The sequence below is a fragment of the Rattus rattus genome, chromosome 10 (genome assembly GCF_011064425.1).
Source record: "Rattus rattus isolate New Zealand chromosome 10, Rrattus_CSIRO_v1, whole genome shotgun sequence".
Lineage (NCBI taxonomy): Eukaryota > Metazoa > Chordata > Mammalia > Rodentia > Muridae > Rattus > Rattus rattus.
In genome coordinates this window covers 19,903,123-19,924,349 of record NC_046163.1, presented here as the reverse complement: position 1 = coordinate 19,924,349, position 21,227 = coordinate 19,903,123, and the positions used below count along the sequence as shown (strand labels likewise).

At 39.4% G+C, this 21,227-nt stretch overlaps 2 protein-coding genes and 1 non-coding gene across 3 annotated transcripts in view; all 3 read left to right on the top strand.

Annotated features, from left to right (window-relative positions):
• The first annotated feature begins 274 nt into the window (after positions 1-274).
• On the top strand, positions 275-4,387 carry LOC116911191 (abnormal spindle-like microcephaly-associated protein homolog). The gene is made up of 6 exons (XM_032915061.1): positions 275-579; positions 703-895; positions 1,035-1,189; positions 2,399-2,575; positions 3,212-3,381; positions 4,149-4,387. The coding sequence occupies exons 1-6, from the start codon at positions 445-447 to the stop codon at positions 4,252-4,254; spliced, it is 936 nt and encodes a 311-aa protein (XP_032770952.1). The 5' UTR covers positions 275-444; the 3' UTR covers positions 4,255-4,387.
• Positions 1,412-1,547, top strand: LOC116911869. Its single transcript, XR_004389383.1, has one exon. It is a non-coding gene; the product is annotated as a U4 spliceosomal RNA (small nuclear RNA).
• A 7,041-nt stretch (positions 4,388-11,428) lies between the features above and the next one.
• Positions 11,429-21,227, top strand: part of F13b (coagulation factor XIII B chain) — a 36,997-nt gene continuing 27,198 nt past the window's right edge. Inside the window, exons 1-7 of the mRNA XM_032915474.1 lie at positions 11,429-11,492; positions 14,092-14,292; positions 15,999-16,184; positions 16,765-16,941; positions 17,273-17,449; positions 19,646-19,825; positions 20,027-20,212. Coding sequence (XP_032771365.1) covers positions 11,429-11,492; positions 14,092-14,292; positions 15,999-16,184; positions 16,765-16,941; positions 17,273-17,449; positions 19,646-19,825; positions 20,027-20,212 — 1,171 coding nt within the window. The remainder of the gene's footprint in view (positions 11,493-14,091; positions 14,293-15,998; positions 16,185-16,764; positions 16,942-17,272; positions 17,450-19,645; positions 19,826-20,026; positions 20,213-21,227) is intronic.

The window sequence follows — 21,227 nt, the reverse complement described above, 5'->3', positions numbered from 1 at the left end:
TCATTTAAATTCTTATCTGTGTATTATTTACTATTTAAAACATTTTTCTATTTCATATCCATATTGTAATTTATAGTAGTTATACCCTCGAAATTTTTCCTTATGTGTATATTACATATATTGGGGTAGAAAGCAACTTACAAAGTGCTGCCGAGTTTGATAGGATTTGTATACATCGTGAGCTGTGCCCACATCTGTCCAACAAGCGCTTGAAGGATTTGCTTCACGAGGCATAGGAAAATAGTGCCACAGAGTAGGATGGAGGGTGAAAAGGCAATTCAGTGCTCTTCATTTCTCTATACAGATGTGTATCTACACATAAGAGTATATTTATGTATTTAGTACATATTCTGAAGTAAAACTGAAAAACCTTCATGTTTTGAGTAGAGATGGTTTCGAAGAAGGTTACAGCAGCAGAGGTTCATTGAGCAATATCGTAAGATCATGACAGTTGAGCGTGACATTCAAGCTCGTCGGCACCAGCAGGACAGGGCTGCATCAGTGATTCAGAAGGCAGTGCGCCGCTTTCTCCTGAGCAGAAGACAGCAAAAGGTCAACAGCAGCGCCACTAGAATTCAGGTAAACCGAAGTCCAGTTTTAGCCCAAGATTATAATCTGAGTTGCAGCTTCAATTGGAATAGAGGTGCAGACCCTTATTCCTGGCTGACGTCTCTAAATGACTTCGTTGTACCTGATTGTTAGGCATTATGGAGAGGCTATGCTTCAAGGAAGAAAAATGATCGCACAGAAATTAAAGCTATTCGACAAAGCCTTCGAGCTGTCAGCAGGAACGTGGAGGAGGAAAACAAGCTGTACAGAAGAACTGAGCGTGCCCTTCATCACCTGCTCACGTACAAGCACTTGTCGGCCATTCTGGAAGCCATGAAGCACCTGGGTTAGTGCACTCTAGCTGCCATGTTTAAGAATAGGGATGCACACCCCCTCTGAGGTATAGAGTGGGATAACATAATGGCTCCTACAGTTCAGTCTTGTTGCTGTGAACGTCCTTGTTCATTCATTCGGTTCTCTCTCAGAGGTTGTTACCAGGTTATCTCCCCTTTGCTGTGAGAACATGGCTGAAAGCGGAGCGGTGTCTACCGTCTTCGTGGTGATCCGCAGCTGTAACCGCAGTGTTCCTTGCATGGAAGTTGTTGGATGCGCTGTCCAAGTCCTGCTGAATGTGGCAAAGGTAACTTAAGGTTTCAGTGATAAAACATCCATTGTCAAGAAGTACGACCCAGCCAACTAAACTTTGTGCTTGCTCATTATTAGATCATGCTTCTGACTTAAAATTCACTTATTTTCAAGGGTTTCTGGGAGTAAAAATGTTTAGTCTCTTAACATAGCTACATGTGGAAATGCTAGTTTTTTATAAGATAAGATTTGATTTGTTTATAATATTCTGACTATCAGCTTTGCACAGTGGCAATATCGTAGCCAATGAGGTTTATCCGAGGCGCAATTATTGCTAATTGAAACATTCTATCATTTACTATCTATATGCTAGTGAATTAATGAGTTTAGTTATTTTTATAGCCCCCTAAGGTCGTTCCTGTGTCATTTTTCAGAGAAGATACGGCAATAGTACTTACTAAGTTAGAGACAGTTGAGGCATTAAGAAGGAAGGTTTTCTGCCTGGGCCATGTGCTAAGCCACCCTTCTGTCTTTATGAGAAGTAGCAGATGAGAGCAGACTGACACCAAGCTGAGCCCCGGGTCTGTGTGATGCTGCAGCTTCTTTAGGTTCTCTGTGCTTCGCATTCTTCAGCTGTAAAGTGAGGCCCTCATAGGACCCACCTCAGTGTCACTGAGCAGGCTGAGTGGTTACACCACAGGACCCACCTCTGTCCCTGAGAAGAGTGGTTAGACCTGAGGCACTTCTCTAAGGAGACCTTGGTGTTAGCTAGTGATGTTTTGTTATTTTAGTATTGTTACCCTGCAGATTTCAGTGCACATCTAATGACACAATTAGACAAATAAGCCATTGAAAATGTATCCTAGACTCAGTGCTAAAATTATCATTTTATTTTATAGCAATTTCGTCTTCCCAAGAAACAAGTAACCCAGGAGATAAATAGATCTTTTTATTGTTATCTTACTCTGTGGTAATCACAGAAAGTTACTTTGGGAGAGTCGTATACAAAATGTTTTAAAAGCTTTTTATCTACCTCAAGATCTTCTCTTTCTTTCCCAAGAGCATTTGACTCTGGTTCATGTTAAAGTTCTAAAAAGGATTACGCTGGGAATGTATGTATAAGATGCGTTCAGAAATAAAATGTTATCGGTCTCCTTACCTGCTGCACATGCTCCAGACATTTGGCTCTAGCAATATTTTGTGGTTGGACTGTTTAAAGACTTGTGCTCCTCGTGAGTTTTAATTTTATTCTGGTCTCTTGAAGTATGATAAGACGATCTCAGCCGTTTACGATGCTGAAAATTGTGTGGACACACTGCTGGAGCTGCTGCAGGCGTACCGGGAGAAGCCTGGTGACCGAGTTGCCGAGAAGAGTGCCAGCATTTTCACAAGGACGTGCTGTTTATTAGCTGTGCTGTTGAAGACAGAGCAGTGTGCTTTTGTGAGTAGATCTATACCCTTTCTCCTAGATTTTTAATGTCTATGACTTGTATATTTTTCCTTTAGTTATCACACTAATGTAGAGCTTTATATATATTCAAACCTGCTTTATTCAATAATAAAAATGTCACACAGACATTTTTCTAATCAAAAGAATCTGACTCCAGGGCTGGAAAAATGGTTCATTAGTAGAGCACATGCATAGCATAGGAGCTCAGTTTAAAAGGGGGAAAGCTAAACTCTGAAATCAATGCTCACCATGCTCAGCTCTCTCAAGTAGCCAAATTTATTCTGGCTATGGACATAATGAATTTGAGTGAGCATGCGTGGAAAAGGGAGACGTTAGGAAGGAAACAAGTGCAGATGTGTATAACCTCTCCAAGGGATGGCATAGTCATCTGGGATTGTCACTGATAGGAAGAGAACTCTTTGGAAAAATTCCCAAGATTTGGTCTCTGGGCTGAAGTCTTTCTGTCTGTGTCCATGTATATGTCTTCCTGTAAGTAACTTGCATATTAAATTAGTTAATAATTACAGAGCATTGTTCTTGAAAAACATAGTATTGATAATTCATGGTTTAGTTACTCTAGGAAAGAGAAATGCAATTCTAACCAGTGTAATTTTTTCTTTTTTTTAGGATGCACAAAGTAGATCAAAAGTCATTGATCGTATTTATCGTCTCTACAAATTTACAGTTCCTAAGCATAAAGTGAATACACAGGGATTATTTGATAGGCAGAAGCAGAATTCCTGTATAGGCTTTCCTTTTATACCAGAAAGTTCTATAAAGACCAGGATAGTTTCAAGGTAAGCAGTTAAATGCATATACAAAGGATTCATTTAATGAGCATTTACTCACTCTTACCAGAAGCAAAATGCTATGAACAGTTGGAGCAGGAGAACACTGGGCGAGTGGAGGAGATCCATGTAATGAAGCGTCATTGCTGGGGCTGTGGGCATTGCACAAAAATTCCACGTTAAGTAGCTCAGAAAGCACACTAGGAAGGTGATTAGTTACATCACTTGTTTTCTATAGTAAAGTTAAAATATATTATGTGTCAACTGTCAGAAGTCTCTCTGGCACCTTGTTGAGGTGGAAACATTTGGTTAAAGTGCTTCAACAGGGCATGTGACAATGGGACCAGAGTGGAGTTGCAGAATGGAAGTTTAAGGCTTACACTAAGGGCCCTGCGGTTTCTGGTGAAGACACAGTCTAGTCTGTGTCTGTAGGAAAGGACAGTTGAATGATTAAGGTAGTACAGAAAGAAAGTGTAAGGGGTGCCAGGGGTGACACTGTCCAGGCTCTCTACTCCTTGGCATACTGTGATGCTGTCACTAAGAACTAAGAATGGTGACAAGATCTGAGAAAAGGCTTCGGTAGTTACACCAAGGATCTAACCTTGAGAGTCCGCTAAATGAGCAGAGAAAGCAGTGGTGAAGGAAACAGCAGAAGCTGCCAAGAGACCAGCGTCAGTTTTTAAAGTAATGTCTAGGCTGTATAGGTAGTGATCTATAATGTGCGCTCTCCCACACTTTAAAACACTGCATTGATGCTTTTTCATTTTTTTAAACAGACTTAAGCCACAGTGGGTTTTGAGGCGTGATAATATGGAAGAAATCACAAATTCCCTGCAAGCTATTCAACTGGTGATGGATACCCTTGGAATTCCTTATTGCTAAAAGGAAACGTTTTCAGTGTGGGACCAAAAAAAAAACTTATGCAATCATGGATACCTGGAGCAGTTTTTACTGTCAGTGTAAACTGTTTAGATATGACTTTGTGTAAAAATAAATATGTATATATTACAAGTTACTAAGTTGTTTAATGAATTCATTTTTACTGTTTTTAATTTTTGAGATTATAATTTAAATACATTTTCCCTTCCATTTTTTCCCTCCAAACTCTGTCATATACCATTACCTACTCTTTTTCTAATTCATTGCTTCCCTTCACTACTATGCAGGCGGATACACACATACATATATGTGTGTGAGTGTGTGAGTGTGTGTGTGTGTGTGTGTGTGTGTGTGTGTGTGTGTGTGTGTGCGCGCGCATGAATGTGTATGTGTGTATGTATGTATGTATGTATTCCCGAATACAGTATGATAAATCCCTATGATGTCACTTGTATGTATGTTTTCAGAGCTGATGTTTAGCACTGGTTCAATGCATGTGAAAGCCAGTTTCTCATGACTACATTATTTGTGTCTATCAACTTAAAAAGTATTATTTTTTAATGTAATCCTATTTTTAAAGGAAAAGTAATACCTTTGATTTATACTTACATTGAGGCACATTTTTAAGAAAAATATGGGATTGAAGATAAGTCTACTCCAGGATGCTGTATGTGTTGTGTTTTCTGTTTTAGTTGTTGCTTGAGATTAACCATTACAGCCTCAAGGTACTTTGCTTTTCTTTGCATCTTTGATTGGCAAAGCGTTCTGTAAGCGTCCATGATTCTCCGAAGAACGATAACCCCAGAATCAAATAGTTTGTAAACTCAGAAGAGTGTTTTATTGTGCAGAAGTCCAACATAGTGGAGTCTCCCATTACCAAGATAGACAGCCCAGTGAGCTCAAAGTCCAGATTTAAAGTTTGAGGTGTCCGACCACATGCACTGTATATAAAGACAAAGGCTGTTTATTCTGCAGAAACAGCCAGCATGCAGGGGTCAACCCCTCTCCTCCCTTCAGAAGACTAGGCTTCCCTGGGGCACCAACCAAACACTGTGTATCAAGCTACAATAAAACCGGGCACACACCATCACATTAGGGCCGGACAAGGCAACCAAGTAGGAGAAAAGGGGTCCCATAGACAGGCAAAAAAGTCACAAGCCACCCCTGTTCCCTTGGTAGTAATCTCATAAGAACACAAGCTATACAGCTATAATATGCAGAGACCTAGGTCAAATAGGTCAAACTTCTACACGTTCCCTCACCTCTGAGCTCACATGAGTCCCAGTTAATTGATTCTGTGGGCTTTGTTCTTCAGTTCCTGACCCATCTGGTTCCTCAGATCCTTTTTCCCCTTCCTCTACAGAACTTCCTGAGCTCTGAGTAATATTTGGCTGTGGGAATCCCATCAGTTGCTAGATGAAATCTAATTTCTCCGATGACAATAATGCTAGACTCCAATCCCTGAACGCGCTGGAGGCAGGACAGACTAGGTCAAAGGTTTTGTGTTTGGGTTGGTGTCCTAATTGTTGTGTTTTATAAAAACATAAGGTGAATGAATAGTCAGGTGTGGGGGACTGGGGTGCCTCTGTGGGGCCCATGCTGAGGCATACCTTCCCCTGGAGGGACTAGATTTTATTCAGGGTATGGGGGAAGGAGTTGAAATGGTTGTAAGTCAGAGAGAGAGAGAGAGGGAGGGAGGGAGGGGAGGGGAGGGAGGAGGAGGAGGGAGGAGGAGGAGGAGGAGGAGGAGGAGGAGGAGGAGGAGGAGGTGGAGGAGGAGGAGGAGGAGGAGGAGGCTGGCCACCAGCACACACAGAGAAAGGGGGAGGGGAATGAGAAGTGAGAGTAAGGGGCAAGAGGACAGAACACAGAGCAAGAAAGTAAGAGAGAGAGGAGCGGCAAACAGTAGCCCCTATTATAGTGAGTCAGCCACACATAGCTGTTGCCAGGTAACTGTGGGGCAGAGCCTAGACTAAATGCAAACACTAATCCCTCTTTTTGAAGCTTTGCCTGGTTACAGAGGATATCAGGTTTAGACCTGGTGTCCTCCATTACTATGAGTCTGCTAGGGTTACTCTTGTATATCCCATGGAGTTTCCACTGCATTCTGTTCCTACCTCACCCTCTACATGCTCCCCCAATTCCACTCGTTTCTGCCAGTATTTTTTTCTACCCCACACCTGCTCCCAGTCCATCAGCAAAATTTATTTCCTTTTCATAGGCAGATCCTTGTGAATTATAGGATTTGTGGGGCCTCCAAGATATTGAAACATTCATGTAGCAGAGTTTGCTGCAATCCATTTCAAGTACAAAGCCACTCAGGACTTGTCTTGCTTTTTTGTGCATACTCATTTAGACTGTGCTCTGACACATCCATCCCTTAAGAATATTCATAACAACCTGTAAATGTGCAGAGAGGAATCTTAACATCTGCCTCCATGTTCTCTCTGCTGCCTCTTTCTTCTTGTTCCAGTCTCCTCCTCTCTCTAAAACTTTTCTCCTGCCTATCCTTCCTTCTGGTCCAATGACAGGCCTTCTTCTATTTGTACCTGCCTTCCCCTGCATAATGACATCATCCTACATTAAGTTACTAGTTTCCTTGAGCTTTGTGAAAATTTATACCAAACCATAAAACCTGAGAAGGTTTTGGGTCATTGCTGGAGGTCTTAATTTATAGTCAAATCACATAGAAGTATAGATAGCATAGTGACTCAGCATCTGAAGTAATACAATGTCTTTGGAGTTTATTTTTAAGCTGTATTCAAGGTCCTTGGTTCATAGTTTAATTCTAAGATACCCAATTGGTATTAGAGGGCTGGTATAGAAGTTTTCCCATATATTTGGTGCTATGTGTTGAATATAGAGGAACACGTGCTTGGGGTTAGTGTGTGTGTGTGTGTGTGTGTGTGTGTGTGTGTGTGTATGTGTTTGTGTGTGTGTGTGTGTGTGTGCGCGCGCGCGCGCCGCGCGTGCGTGCGTGCAGTTTATTTTGACTGGAACTGTGAAGTTTCTGATGATTAAGTATTATTACCTTAAGACACTCTGCTGGACGATATTCAGTGCTCCATGGTAGATATGCTAGAGATAGACAGATACCATACAGAATAATCTAGATGTATTACAAAATAAAAAAATAAAAGCATAGCATTACTATCAATGAGGGTGCAGAGGGTACCTGGAAGAGAATGGGGGACAAGAGACATGAAGAAGGACGCCAAGACAAGAGTCTGATCAAGACGATGATTTTATTTTTTCCCAAGGCTGAATTTATACCAAAACAGGGGTAACAGAGGGAGAGGGTAAGTGGGAAACATTTACACAGGCTAAGGACAGAGTATTCGTGTGGTTAGGGAATCGGCTGACGTTAACAGGATGTCAGAAAGGTCACAGATTTGTTATATCTATTAGTCAGCAGGACGTTGGTTTTTCAGAAAGGTTACAGGTTACACATTGGGCATCTGACATCAGGTGTATTTCTCAGCAAGTTCAGAGCTTTATCATATCATTATTCATCCTGACCACCAGATTTGTATTAGTCTTCTGCAGCTGGCTGGGGATTTTCCATGAACCCAGTCATACTTAACTCTAACTATGCTATTAGTATCAATAATGGAGGGTTTTAAGGCATTGCTCCCAACACATTACAAAGGTAATCAGAACATAAAACCAACAAACCCCCAGTAAACAGCAAAATAGATAATTTTAAAATTATTTTATTCATTATAATTTTAAAATATGTAATATATTGATTATATCCATCCACAATTGTCTTTCCCAAACTCCCCCTAGGAAAAAAATTGTTACTAGTAACTTCTGAGTCCAATTAGTGTTTCCCATATGCACATGGTTGTGTGGCCATCCACAGGGACATAGGAAGCCTACAAGTAGTCACATTCCAAAGTGAGAATGAATTCAGCTCCCATAGCAGCTCTCAACAGCAAATAACTCCTCCCGTGAGTCAGAGCTTCTGAGGCTGCTTCCCCATCCATGCTAGAACTTTAATGTGCTTAATTTTGTGCAGATCTTGTGCATTTAACCCCAGCTGCTGTGAGTTGATGTGTACAATAACAATGTCCTGTCCAGAAGTCAGATTTTCATAGCTCCCTTCTGCATCTGCCACCTCTTACATTCACTCTGCGTCTTCTGTAACGTTGCCTGATCCTTGGATGGTGGAAGGTTGGTATAAATGATCCACCCACGGTTGAGTACTTAGATTTTATACTTGGCCACTCTGCATTACTACTGCAGAGAGAAACTTCCCTAATTAAAGTTGAGAGCATATGAACATAAATATTTAGAATGACCTTGACAGCCTGGCCATTTAGTATAGATTCTCCCTAGGGTCTATGAGCTTTCCATTCAGGGGCTTTGACCATGCTCTACACCAGGCATGAAATCTCTCCTGTGGAGCAGACCTCAGTCCAATCAGAAAACTGCCTATAATGTCACTATTGTACTATTGTACAGCTTCACAAACATGTCAGTATGGAAGCATGTCTATATCTGAACCACCACGGAAGCATGCAAGACACAGTTCTGGGTAAGATCATTGATGTTATTTTCTCCCCAGCAGCCTGCACAGCACCTTCTGACACTTTAAAAGGTAACCATCAGGGGAAGTTTCCTGGTCAGTTTGAGATTGGGTTCTCTGTGTTCTGCAAGGTAAAAGATATCTTTAGCAATGTAGTCTTACACCATGAAATTATGGTGGGCCACCAAGAACTGACATTAGCTTGTGTTTGGATATATATATATATATCTCCATTCTTAACCCCACTCGATCCCCACTTAAACCTTTAACTCCTAGTATTTTTTTCCCTTTCTCTTTTCATGTCAATTGTGTTCAGCTTTTTCTCTAATTGAATTTTTCTTGAGTTGGATGACCATAGATATCTATATAGCTTCCATGTTCCCTTTATTTGGCCAAGTCTTCTGCCAGTACCTTATTTGCCCATTCTCCGAGTCCCTCCATCCTTGAAGCTTTCTGCCCCCAGTCTGTCTCTCTTTACTCTTATTTTACCATCTCCCTTGCCTCAAGAACTCACACCCCCTCACTGGCCCATTTCTAGATTCTTGGCTTTGACATACAAAAGATTCAAAGCTAGGATTTCCATATGAGAGAGAACAGGTGGTCCTTGTGCATCGATAATAGCCTTAGTATCATTTAGTTCCATCCATCAAAATGGCAATTTATGCCTCTCAATTATTTTAAATGAAAACGGACAAAAATCCTACATCATAAAAACAATGGAGTAGAGACTGAGGTTGAAGAAGACGGACAGCTCAGTAGGTAAGAGCATGTGCTGTCTTTGCTGAGGACCCAGCTCTGTTTTACAGTTCACATTCGTAGCCATCTCTAAGTACAGTTCCAGGGAGCCTCTTGGAAATGTTGTGGATATCAGGCATGCATGATTATGGTGCACATATAGGGAATACGTGGAGAAACACTCATAGATATAAAAATAGTTGAAGAGGTAAATGTTGTTTTAGGGTTTCCATTGCTGTCAAGATACACCATGAACAAGACAACTTTTATAAGGACAACACTTAATTTGAGCTGTCTTACAGGTTCAGAGATTAAGCTCATCATCAAGACGGGTGCACGGCAGCATCCAGGCAGGCAGGCAGGCACAGTGCAGGAGGAGCTGAGAGTCTTCATCTGAAGGCTGCTAGGAGACTGGCTCCAATGTGGTTAGGGTTTCATTGCTCACACCCACAGGGCCACACTTCCTCCAATGAGGCCACACCTCCTAATAGTGCCACTCCCTGGGCCAAGCTTACACAAACCTCTAAAAACATATTTAAAAAAAAAAAAAGACAACTATCCTGCCTATTGTCTACAAGTGTCTTACATTGATTTAAAGATAGAAACAGGCTGATAGTGAAAGGAAGCAAAAGCATTCCATTCAAATGGTGACAGTGGAGAGGAAGAGTGGCAGAGCAGAGAAACAAAATTTAAATATAAGTCACAAGCTAAAAAGAGCAGCATGCCTTTGGGCTTTCAGAACTGTGAGCTAAAGAAACACATTTTCCTTGAGTACTGAGCGTCAGTCATAGCAACAACAAAATGGACTAAAGTACTAGTCAAGACTGAATCAGAAAAAAAAATAATTAGAAAAAGTAATGCAGACTTAAACTGAATAAGAAATTAAGAACAGAAATTCTAAAGACCTTTTCTAGATGATGGTTTTTCCCAAATATTTTAAGATGGGCTAGAACAACCTATCTTTAATTGTGCCCACCCACCCACCTACCCACCCAGAAAGAATCAAAAAAGCTTCCAAACTCCTTCAGTAAGGCCAGCATCACAGGATATCAAAGCCAAAGCCAGGAGTATCAAAGGATATCCCTGATGAACAGACACAGGCACAGACAGGAAATGCAGCAGAGCACCGAATGGAGTGTACACCGTTACCAACCTGCGCTTGAGATTCGAAGATATGTTAACTAAGGAACCTTATTAATATACCACACCAAAGACATGAAGGCTGGGGAAGCAGTATAATACCGGGCACTGCTATGCTTTGAAAATGACTTCTGGATGATCATGTATAGGACCCTCAATTCTGTACCATAGTAGTTTTCAGAGGTGAGGCCTAGGTGGAGACAGAGACATTATGACTTGCCCATAGTCGTCATTCAAAACTTTCTCGTAAGTGAATACGACTGCAATGCTACTCATGTGGCCTCTTCTCACAAAGCTTAAACACAGCACATGTGCCTTAAAGACAGGATCATCTGTGTTTGGGGAGACTGCAGGCCAGACAATGTATTTTCACATCAGGTATCCACTGCTTCATGCTCCTGAAGTTTATCTTTGCTCGGTTCGAAGCTGGTAAACAGCATCGAGCAGGTAGACTTTGCCCTAGGAATAAATAGTTGTGAATCTGGTTTGAAATCTACCCCTCCCTAATTGACCTAGATTCACTATTTATGCTGCTGTCAGTTTTCATCTCTGTCACTTCATATGTTCTTGTTAAACACAGAAAGAAAAAATATTGTCAGATAATACTGGCACAGTATGAGAATAGTTTAAGTAAAATGTTGCCTTGTTCCAAAGGTACTTAACAGATGTGGTAATTATTAACTTGTTTTGTCAACAGAAGTACTGTGCACTTAGTAATGAGTTCCTGGGTGCTTTAGAGCTGTAAAAATCTTCATAAGACATACACTGAAGATGAGGCCGAGACACTTGCCATTTATTCTTATATTAATCATCTCAGGAGAACTCTATGCAGAAGGTAAAATTAATTCTTTTATTACTCTTTATTCTCTAAAATATATATGGAGAGCAGAGAGTCTAGAGTCGCAATACTTAAATACTTGAAATATTATCCTAATATTTCATTTTAACATACCAATTTTGTAATGCCTGCTTTAAATAAAAGTAACTTGTTTTAACATTTTGATAATGTTTATTTCGAATCCTTTATTTCTCTAGATTTGGGAGCATGGGGAGCCAGGATCTGACCACTCTAAAGTGTTTTCTTGTTAATTTGGTATTAGCCAAATTAATTATGGCAATGCTGGAAATCGCGTCAATTTGAAAGTTACACATTTGTCTTAATTATAATTTTAGGCAAGGATCCATGCATAATACTAACACTTGAATAAGTTTAGTTCTCTCCTCTTTTTAAGAGGAAAGAGTTTAATGTGGGGAATTTGAAAAGGAACAAAATCACTAGCAAGATTTCTCATGATTCTATTTTCTTTGTTTGCAGTTATGACATAGTGATTATTTTGATGTCAATATTGTTGAATATAGAAACAGGAATATTGGCAGAGAGTGAGTGAAAGGGTCCAGACATGATTCTGTGACCATAATGATATAAATCAAATTGTCTAGAGATACCAATACTACAGAATTGAGCTATAACACTGGACAGTGCACCCATTGATTGGTATTGTCTCTTTTGTCCAGAACAGTGTCCCTTGGGGCCACCACTGTTCTCCATAGCAGCTACATTGTGTCCTTCTAACTCCTCGTTATCATACATGGGAAATACTAGAAGGTTTGGGGATTTTACTGCTTGTGTTTCACTAGATGCTGGCAGTAGTATGGTGCATATAATTTTGCCTTCTTTTTCTCATCCCTGGCTGATGTTATTATTATTTTCTCTTTAAGGCAGTAGAACACAGAGATAACCATTCTGATTTCTTTACCATGGGTCACTTTGCCTTTTCAAGCAAGTCACATGACTTATATGCAGCTAGCTTCTTTCATTCACTTCTATGCTTTTAAGGATGATTTAAAATTGTAGGTTTCTATGAAGCCCACTCTATTGGAAGGTTGTCTAAACTAATGGTTCACAACCTGTGGGTTGTGACCCTTTGGGGTCATGTATCAGGTATCCTGCATACCAAATATTTATATTATGATTCACTGCAGTAGCAAAATTATAATTATGAAACAGCAACAAAATAATTTTATGGTTGGGGGGTCATGACAACATGAAGAACTGTTGTATGTACTAAAGGGTCACAGTATTAGGAAGGTTGTGAACCACTAGTCTAAACTGTGCCACTATCTTTTCTGCCATTAATGGGAACTAGTTTGCAATCTGATACCTTCATGAATAGTACTAATATAAAAACACTTCTGTCTCTTTGGTCTCGATGTACATTGCTATGAGATGACTTATTATGTGTTCTTCTGTAATAAATATCTCCAACATATTTTCTCATATATGAGAGTCATGCTTTTTCAGTCATTGCGAAGGTCTGTCCTTTTCCTTTCTGTTATGTTAGTGGGATTCCAGTAATACAGTGGTTTGAATGTGAATTTCCCAATGACTAGGCAAGCTAAATATTTGTTCTCTGGTCACTTAAACATTCTGGTTTCCAAACTTATTCTTGAAAGGTTTTATTTTGATTGGTTATATGCCCCCTTACCCCCAAACGATAAGCCACTTACTTCACAATTGGGTACAGTTTTTGTATCTCAAGGACCTCATCTGTTCTAGAACTTTGCCATCTGATATAGAAGACGCTAGTCACAGAAGGTTAGCAGCCTGCATCTCTGGGTTCCCATCTGTAGGCTCATCCAGCTTCAGAAGGAAGAATTTGGGAAAAAAATCCAGGAAGGTCTAAAAACCAAAACTTGAATTTGAATTCCCATTTATAAAATGATGATCAGATATTTTACTAAATAGTCTAAGCATCTAGAGATGATTTCAATTACATGGGTGGAGATATGTAAACTATATGCAAATTTTAAATTACTGAATATAAAAGATTTGAGCATTCATGGGTTTTGGCATCTATGGGGAGACTTGGAATCAACTCAACTGCTAATCCAGAGTGTCAACTCAATGGCTATTGAGCACTGAAACAACTGATCCAAGCAAAGCTGGTCTGTGAATGAAATGCCTGCTGGATTTTAAAAGTGTGAACAAAGAATATAGAATACTTTAATACATTAGACTAAATAAAACCTATTATTAAGACAAACTAAGTTTTCATTTTTATCTTTACTCTTACCAGTGTGACCTTCAGAAATGTTAGAATTGCATATGGGATGTCATGGTGTATCTGTGAGAGTGTTCTACAAAGCAAGGACAAACTTCCAAGAAGTCGACTATCAGCTACTCAGGTTATCACAGCTGTTCAGAATTGCCAGCATGTATAAAGAAGGGAGGGCATGGTTTTAGATATTTAGAGTGCAGCAATATCACTTCGAAACTTAGGTTATGAAAGTAAGTGCAAACTGAAGGATCTTCCAAAAACAAAACACAAAACAAAACAAAAACAAAACAAACAACCTTTAGGAATGTTGTTTCATCATGAGTTTCATGGGTTTATATGTTGTTCCGTTTTCAGCTTGAGTTTTCCTCATTTCAGAAAAACAGTGTGATTTTCCTGCCGTGGAAAATGGAAGGATTGCCCAATATTATTATACGTTTAAAAGCTATTACTTCCCCATGAGCATAGACAAAAAACTATCATTCTTCTGTTTGGCTGGCTATGCAACCGGAAGTGGGAAGCAAGAGGAGAAAATCAGGTGTACAGCGGAAGGCTGGTCTCCAAAACCAAGGTGCTACAGTAAGTCAGTGCATGGTGCCAGCTCGATTATTACAGAGTGGTTTCTGGGAAAAGAATATTTATTTACATTAAATGTGAACAGCGATCAAACTTTATATCTATACGTAACAACAAAAATACCGTTATATAATACCATACATGAAATTCTGTAAATGAGATTGCTATACCAGTAAGTCGTTTCATTTGGTTTTTATAGTACCTAAAAATGTACATCTAAATAGCTAAGGAGGCACACCTGGGTTACTTTAAGTAAGGCAGGACTTATATTCACCATCTTTAGTAGGAAGCCAGAATAAGATATTTTCTTTTACAGGATGAGCCTTTCTAATGCTTTTTTGTGTATATTTGTCACTCATCTGTGTGGCTACTTTTCTTTCTGCTACGCACTGAAAGCTGAAGGTTTGTGCACGCTGACTTCAGCTAAGTGAATAGTATCATACCGGGTTCACTTCATTGCTTCCTTGCATCACATGTTACATTATCGCTGGTTTCCCTGTACTTAGGTGAAATTTCTTGAGCCCCCCGAATTCCTGTTTTCCAGTTAAAAGGCTCCCATTAAATCCTTTCCATTTAAAAGAGACATTTTGGTATGGTAGTAGCTGTGGTCGAGACACCTAGTAAGCATAACTGCATAAGAATCATTCATACTGTGATTTCAGGACAAACCAGAATATTTTATAACAGTTATAAGATAAATGTCATTCTAACGTCATAGAAAGAAGTCACGTGCCTTGAACTTACTATCTTAAGAGACAGAAAATTGCAGAGATTAGCATGGGAGCATAGTCGTCAAGACAGAATCTCTTCAGACAGCTGACTGCATGCGGTCTCATCACCACCCCTGTGAAAGTGATGTGAAAATTCTTAGTCTGTGTCTTATGCACAAAATAGAGTAGGAACTTTGACATAGAGTGCCACACAGCTAGCACTAGATATGTTTGTGGTAATATAAACATATTGGACAAATCTCTAAACCCTTCAAGATTGCTTTGTCAAAAAGTTCCAATAATATGACTTAAAAGTATAGGATGATGAATGCCAAGATAATTTTCTTATGTGTCCCTCACTGCCGCACATATTGATCACAAACTTGATTGTAGACTCAAAGGTATTCAGCCGCATATGTATGACTTAGTAAGTCATACATTTTTAGGTATTTCTTCACAGGTACTATAAAAACCAAATGAAACGACTTACTGGTATACTCCTGGATCCCAAAATATTTTCTAGAACAATGAATGAAGATTTTACAGTAAGTTACCTTAGCATTATTTAATGATCCATTAAGGATGCTTTTGATTACGTTATAAGACAATGGAACAATACATCAAGTAGGACAAGAAGAAATTACCTTTACTTGTGATTACTGGCAACTAGTGAAAAGCTGTTAGTGTATTTTCCAAAAGAAGATGTGGGAGTATCTAAGGAAATTAAAACTTGTAGAGGTGAAAACAGTTGATGTTAACCTGAATCCATTTCCAATGAAATTTCATGCAGAGCATGTGAGATATTTCCAAAATTAAACCAAATCAATGAATCCTGATGTAAAAACTATTTTGCTCCTCAAAATTCCAACTAAGAGTAACATTATGTGTTTGGGGTCATTTTTCAGTTTAGTGAAGTACATATAATATTAATTTTATTAGTCAACAGATAGACATTGTAATTTCATCATGAAACAAAGCACATTTACTTTTACAACACAGAAAAATGCCTGAAGCCTGTCTTAAGGAATGGCTATGTCTCTGATGGCAAAGTACTGTACAAAATTCAAGAGAATATGCGCTACGGTTGCACTTCAGGATACAAAACGACCGGGGGAAAGGATGAAGAAGTGGTCCAGTGTCTATCTGAAGGGTGGTCTTCTCAACCGTCCTGCAGGAAAGAACAAGGTACACACACAAGAATGTGGCAGCATATTCAACTATGAGGTTAATGCTTGGTAGGCAGTTTTATTTTGTATAATTGATTTTCCACTATTGTCTCTTCTGTGTGAAAAGTTGACAGCATTTTATTGTTTTAAAAATGATTGTGTTTTCGTAACCTGTGGGTTCTCTACTTCAGCAAGTCCCCTGCTTCATCAGATCTTACTTTGGACTAAGAAAGAGCTAAAATGCTCAAAGTGAAAGAACCTTACTAGACTTTTCTGTGTAATTTACGTAAATATTTTCTTTATTGCTAGACTGTTTGTCAGTATAAGTTGTTTAAATTATACAAATATATACATGATACTATATTACATCAGAAGGTTTGAAATGAGGCCTTTGGTCAAGTACAATGGGCTAATATTTCAAAGTAGAAGACTGGTAGAGGACTATGACAATGAAATTACAGAGGCAAAGGCAAAGTGGTCCTTTCAATTTTACAGCAGTTCAATGGGATATACTTTGTGATTCCTTTTTAATGGTCTAGGGTACTAGCAAAGCTTATCAAAGTTCATAAAATAAATGTTTAACTGTTTAACTTTTTCAGAGACATGTTTGGCCCCTGAGTTGCATCATGGGAATTATTCCACGATGCAGAGGACATTCAAAGTGAAGGACAGAGTGCAGTACACATGCACTGCAGGCTACTACACCGCCACAGGGAAGCAGACTGAGGAAGTGGAGTGCCAGGCTCATGGCTGGTCCCTCACACCACAGTGCAACAGTAAGAACTTTCTGACTGCAGAAGTTCATCTCACATAAGTTGTCTTGCCGTTACATTCTATGTCTCTTAGTTTGCTTTCAGTTGGATTTTAGTTAACAGTAGATAGACTGTGGTCATTTTAAGCTCTCAAATAGAAGAATCTCATTTTAACTCTTTGGAATTCAATTCAGTTAAAACTGCTGATATTTATCAAGACAAAATATATTAGTAAGCTTATAGACCAGTGCAGCAAATGTTTTAATATCTACTCCAGATATGGATTATAAATGGTGAATTGTTCTACTAGAGAAAATAAATGTTTTGTTATTTTTATCTATTTCTTTATTTTTAGAATTAATGTGCTCTTCTTTGAGATTAATAGAAAATGGCTATTTTCATCCTGTAAAGCAAACCTATGAAGAAGGAGATGTAGTTCAATTTTTCTGTCATGAAAATTATTACCTAAGTGGATCTGATTTAATTCAGTGCTATAACTTTGGCTGGTATCCAGAATCGCCCATATGTGAAGGTAACTTAAAAAATTTTTCCTACTTAATCAGCTTTATTCTCCAGGATCTCTGAATGATCATATCTAATTCTAATTCCAGAATTATTTTTGATTACTACATATCAAGTCAATGAGTTATTCTATCTGATGAAACTAAGGTTTGTATGCATTTGGGTAATACTATCTGTCGTGTTTAACATGCCTAGGTCTGAGTATTTATATATGTAGTATGTGCATAAGTCTGTGTGGGTGCAGAAACATGTACATGTACATGTGAAGTAACAGGTTCATGCCAGGTGTCACCCTCAGTTCCTCTCCTTAGCTTTTGACAGATGTCTTCTCATTGAACCAGAGCTTATTGAACTGGCTGATCTGCTTAGATAATGAGCATCAGTTTGCCTCTCTTCTCCCTCCCAAGAGCCAGATAACAGGCACCTGCCAGTGTGTCCAGCTTTCCAGGGATGCTGGAGATCGTAGTGAGGTCACCCTGTTTACATGGCCAACAATTTTATCAAACGCACCATCTCCCTAGCCCTATGTTGACTCTTTTAAGACCCCTGTTATACATTTTCAATCTAGCTTGATGACGTATTTCTCAATTGGCCATCTAGTTCTTGATGTGAAAAGCTCCTTTCCAGAATTACCAAGTGGGAAGCACACACAGCAGACTATTAACCTGAAGGGAAAGTGGACAAGAAGGCCAGTCATGTAGTTAGAGGGATCCAGAAATGTAAGAGCTAAGGTTGGATTTCTATCACTGCTTGTGTTCAAAGGGGAGCCATGAATACACGCCGAAGATGCCAATTCATAGCATAGAGAGGCCTCACGTGGCAGAGAAAACTCAGAGACAAGTGTGCGAATAAACAATCAAGATTTTGATTAGTATAATGTGAGAGAATTCCCACTTCTATATTCATAGACATGACAGATAGTATTTGAACTTAGTCTTAAAAAATAATTAGAAATCTGAGGACTTTGGGAGGGATGAGAGATGAAAGGTGTGATAGCCACTATTTTTTTTTTTTTGCTGTAATATAGGAGATAATGCTATTATTGACAGGCAGGCCAATGACATGGAAGTAAAAGAGAAAAACATAATTGAAATAGATAGCAGCAGGAAGGAAAGAGGTGTCTGGACAGGGCATGGATAGCAGTGTCTGAACCTATCAGAACTCTGTAATCAGTGAGTGATGGCTTTGGAGGTTTGCCAACTTTCTACTTGAGCCCAGTAGCCTTGTAATAACCATATGGGGGAAGGCGTTACTAGCAAGCTATCTGTAGCGGGACAATTTAGAGACTGCTCTGAGACCCCTCCAAATTAGCATGGTCATATGCCTATACTTTTACAATTATTAATTATTGTGTGTAGTATGTTAGAATGTTGAACAATATACTTCCCAGCCCCAGATATCCTCATCCTAATCCTAGAGACAGCATAGTAAACTTACATGGCAAAATAACTACAGAGATGACTAAAGATCTGGAGTAGTGGCTCTTATCTGAGGTTATTTATTTAGACCGTAAGTATTGTAAGTGTCATCCTAAAGGAAACTGGAGGGGTACTTGACCATAGAAGTGTAAGTTGGAGCTGTAACAATGGAAGAGAACAGTTTTAAATTCTTTATCTATAATATGTGAGGAATTTAGGGCTAAAGAAGAAGGTGACTTTAAAATACTTAAAATGGCCCAAGACTATTGCTCTACTGGTTCTGTACACCAAGGGTGTGGGTATGGCTTCAGTTTGGCTGTTGAACTACATCTGTGCCAGCTTGAACGTTTGGCCTGGCAGTAAGATTCCAAATTCACTATGGATGTTGACAGCTTTTGTGCTCTGCAGGCTGCTGAGCCAGTATTGGTGGCTTTTGGCTGAGGTAGCGCTCTAAACCTTGCCTTCTGGCCTCCTTCATTTGGACTTCCACAGTACAGCAGGTTGATTCTTCAAAGGGAGAGGGCTCTTCAGTGAGACCAGCATTTTGAATTTATGTTAGTTATCATGTAACATAACCGCACGCTAATTCATCATTTTTCCTTAAGAAACAATTGCCAGGTCCCACTCATGGAGAGAGATGTTGTGTCGGAGAGTAGTCAGGCAACGATGTTTCTGCAGTCTGCCTGCCATATTTTCTATAGTGCTTAACCCTGTAAATATCTCCAATGAACCTTTAACATTTTTAAAAAATTTCTATGACTAAATAGGCTGGTATTTTTTAAAACCAGGAAGAAGAAATCGATGCCCTCCTCCACCTGTGCCTCTAAATTCTAAAGTTCAACCGCATTCAACAACTTACCGTCACGGAGAAGTAGTTCATATAGAATGTGAGCTTAATTTTGCGATCCAGGGTTCAGATGCACTACTCTGTGAAAACGGGAAGTGGACGGAACCTCCAAAATGTGTTGGTTGGTAAAATCTTTTCACGTTCGTGTTTGTTAGCATTTTAATTTGTGTATTTAATAGTGGATTTTATTGTGACATTCCCGTACATGTGTATCGTTGTCCCTTGCTCTTATTCACAATCTCCCCATGCTACTCTCCCTACTTAGTAATCCCTTGAATAATCATCTCCTAAAATGATTCTCTCTTTAACTGTACCTTCACAGAAGAGAAGGAGAAGGTAGCCTGTGAGCAACCACCCTCCGTTGAGAATGGCGTTGCAGACCCACGCTCTGAGGTTTACTACAGTGGGGATAAAGTGACGTACAGGTGTGGAGGGGGCTACCGTCTCCGAGGATCGAGTACCATAACTTGCAATCGTGGCCGATGGACACTGCCCCCCGAGTGTGTTGGTATGTGGGCTACTTCTAAGATGTAAGCCTAAGATGTGTTCAATCTATGTATTCATGGACAGACACTAATGCTTGCGAAATTTAGGGACAATACCTACTGGATTCTGTGTGAATTTTTGACTGTGTAGATGTATCTATTGAAATTAGGGCAAACTAATAATTCAGAATCAAAAACATTATTCAAACCATTAATTTTTTAAAAAACATCAAAGCATCATTAATACCAGGCTGGTGTGCAGTTTTCGTTAACCCCATGATTTGTATACTTTTAGCGACCACACTTAAGGGAGATGTGTTTTATTAAAGAAGCAAGCATAGGGAGGCCTGGCGAGCAGATGGCTTTGGGTATGATCTGCTTCCCCTTCCCAATGCACTATGGTCAATACACGACACACTCTCTTAGATCCCAGGTAAATCCTGCTGATTGGAATCCCTCATCGTACCCTTCTGAGCCTTACAGCTTCTAAGAGGCACTCCCTTGGTGTTAGATTTTACTGAGTGATATCTCAAGGTCCACTCACTCCTGGTTGCCACCCTTCCTACCACCTTTATTAGGTTTTGTTTTGATTGGATATTGAAAAAGTTCCCAAAGCATGCATATATACGATATTTATTACATAAGAGAAAAAGCTTACAAAAGAGACTAAATGGATTAACTGAGGAAGAGAAAGTGGGAAAGAGATACATTTCATCTCTGTGTTAATTAAAATAGAGATGAAAGGAATGGGGAAGGCAGAAGACAGGGGTGGGTAAAGCCTGGGGCAATCTTAGGCTGGACCACAACTCTTCTAATCTTTTTAGGCGTTTTAGAACATCCTATCACTGTCGCTTTACCATCAAGCAAATAAGAATGATACACAAATTTGTTCTTGATCAAGAAGAAGATGCATTTAAAAAAATACTTAAGCTAAAATATTTTCAACTTTTGATTAACTTAGAAACAATTGTCCCAATTGATAGGACAAATGTTGAGATACCATGTTTTTGGATAGCCAGATCATTGTATTGTTGCAGG

What these genes read in the sequence shown, in the direction of transcription:
- LOC116911191 (XM_032915061.1), top strand. Translation starts at nt 445, where the DNA reads ATGACAGTTGAGCGTGACATTCAAGCTCGTCGGCACCAGCAGGACAGG. An exon ending in GCAGCGCCACTAGAATTCAG is followed by an intron (nt 580 to 702) that starts GTAAACCGAAGT and finishes CCTGATTGTTAG; the next exon opens with GCATTATGGAGAGGCTATGC. An exon ending in AGACAGAGCAGTGTGCTTTT is followed by an intron (nt 2,576 to 3,211) that starts GTGAGTAGATCT and finishes TCTTTTTTTTAG; the next exon opens with GATGCACAAAGTAGATCAAA.